Raw genomic sequence first — 2211 nt, forward strand, 5'->3', positions numbered from 1 at the left:
TGTAACTTACATAAATGGTTGAAGACAACTTATTGGCCTTCATGAGACTCAGATAAATGGTGAGTATCTATTTCATAAATTGCCTAAAAGTTATATTTGTTTTTATTTGTGGTTTTTGTTTGTGTATTTTGTCTGGTTGCAGAGAGGATCACACCTGTAGTCAACAAACAAAGGTTTAAGAACTACTGACTTTTCAGTCAGAAATGATCACACCGCCTGGTTGAAGTACCAGTCTCCATATGCAAGTCAACAAAGGTGAAACAAACATTTAAGTGAATGGTGCATTTATATGATGTTCATGTAGTGCATCTTTCTAACTTTTGCTTTGTTTGTTTTCCAGCAGAGAGGAAACACTCGGTTGACAACATGTGAGTCTCAATTTCAACCTGTGACTGGGAAGACTACAACCATCCTGAGCAAACTCTGAACTCAGTGACTTGTTACTCTCAACCCAGAACAAAAATCGTTTTATCACCGGTTTTTCTTCTACAATAGGTTATCTCTTATGTGGACACATGCTGTTTTTTTTTTTGTTTGTTTTGTTTTCCAGATCTCAGTAATACCGTGAGGAAACTGGACAGAAAATAGAATTGGTTCTTTTTTTAACTGAATTTTTAAGCAGAAATTGTTTCTTTAAGTGGATTACTCGCAATCTGTATTTTTGTTTAATTGGAATTTATTTTCTTTATAACTTTCTGTATAGAAATGCTGACAATTTACACTTCCTTGTGTGTTGTACTATAATTTTTATGGTAAAATTCTGGTAAGAACAGTGACCAGTAATTTACCAAAAGGTTTTTGGGTTGTTTTTTTTTTTACAATAAAATGTCAATATATCATACAGTCTGGCTGTGTTTTTCACTTATGTAGATATTATGCCTCAGGCAGTATGACCATATTTTCTACGGAAAAACCACATTTTAATTTTTTTAACATATTTTAGGAAATACGGTATTTTACCGTATTTGGGAAATACGGTAAAAAACTGGCAGTTTTGGTTGCCAGAATTTTACCGTATTTCTAAAATAATGTAAAATACTGCATTTCCAAAATATGGTAAAAAACTGGTCGTTTTGGCTGCCAGAATTTTACTGTATTTTAAAAATACGGTAAAATACTGCATTTCCAAAATACGGTAAAAAACTGGTCGTTTTGGTTGCCAGAATTTTACTGTATTTTAAAAATACGGTAAAATACTGCATTTCCAAAATACGGTAAAAAACTGGCAGTTTTGGTTGCCAGAATTTTACCGTATTTTAAAAATACGGTAAAATACTGCATTTCCAAAATACGGTAAAAAACTGGTAGTTTTGGTTGCCAGAATTTTACCATATAAAGACGGTAAAATTCTGGCAACCACAGCTGCCGGTTTTTTACCGTAAATTGAGGCCGTTTTTTTTTTACAGTGTGGGTATTCACCAATGCAAGAGAAAATGTTTAGTTCTTGGACTTGGACACAACTACAGTAAATATGATCAATTGAATTTTAATGAAGTCTCACCATTAACCAGATGAACCTCCTCTGTTCCTCCTGAAACCAGAAGGCCGAGCCTTTGGACTTGCTGCCCTGAAGCAGCTCTCTCCATCTGGTTGAAGAGAGCCGAGAGAGTCCATCTATGGTCATACAGAACCACGGCCACTCTGGCCTTCACACCACTGAGCACCACTTGAGATCAGGAGATGGAGGGAGGCAAAAGACAACATCTTCTCAGATCTGCACTCCAATGAAAACAGGAGTGTTTTTTTATTTTATTTTACCTCATAAGCAGGAATTTTGTTGGAGATGAGTAGCAAGACAGCAGCAGAGTCTGTGTGGGGGAGAGAAGCCGGCACCGTCTTAGCCTTGGACAAGCTTTTACAACAAAAGAACAACATAGAAAACAGAATCAGTTCATAACCTTTCAATATGTAACCCATTTTCATAATTTAATGCAAAAAGTATTACATTGGTGTAGATGACAATCCTAACCCTGTTTCAGTAGAAGCCAGAACTGAGGAACCTTTTGGCTGAGGCAAAATGTCTTCAAGAAACAACAGAAGTCAGGTTCACGTCTACTTCACCACTTGGGATTGATGCTGAAGAGTTCTGAATTGTAAGATGTTGTATTTCACTGAAACTTCATCACCTGTGAACTTCATCCGGGTGTTGTCCTCTGTGTGGACTGAGACTGGCAGTTGGAGACTCAACTGTCTTCATTGGAGAGGAGAGAG

General features: G+C 36.5%; 1 protein-coding gene and 1 long non-coding RNA gene across 4 annotated transcripts; one reads left to right on the plus strand and one right to left on the minus strand.

Moving 5' to 3' along the window:
- LOC107835494 (uncharacterized) lies at positions 1-578 on the plus strand. The gene is made up of 3 exons (XR_001661295.1): positions 1-59; positions 143-255; positions 341-578. It is a non-coding gene; the product is annotated as an uncharacterized LOC107835494 (long non-coding RNA).
- A 627-nt stretch (positions 579-1205) lies between these two features.
- LOC107835493 (epithelial cell-transforming sequence 2 oncogene-like) lies at positions 1206-2211 on the minus strand. Of its 3 annotated transcripts, none has more exons than XM_016667901.1 (4): positions 2127-2211; positions 1970-2021; positions 1759-1852; positions 1206-1667 (listed from the first exon to the last, which is right to left on the minus strand). In XM_016667901.1, the coding sequence occupies exons 1-4, from the start codon at positions 2137-2139 to the stop codon at positions 1476-1478; spliced, it is 351 nt and encodes a 116-aa protein (XP_016523387.1). In that variant the 5' UTR covers positions 2140-2211; the 3' UTR covers positions 1206-1475. The 3 variants fall into 3 exon arrangements, 2 of the variants coding, with proteins under 2 accessions (XP_016523387.1, XP_016523386.1); XM_016667900.1 differs by having other exon boundaries at positions 1946-2021; XR_001661294.1 differs by having other exon boundaries at positions 1206-1666; positions 1946-2205.

This window comes from Poecilia formosa, unplaced genomic scaffold (assembly GCF_000485575.1).
Source record: "Poecilia formosa unplaced genomic scaffold, Poecilia_formosa-5.1.2 Scaffold3047, whole genome shotgun sequence".
Lineage (NCBI taxonomy): Eukaryota > Metazoa > Chordata > Actinopteri > Cyprinodontiformes > Poeciliidae > Poecilia > Poecilia formosa.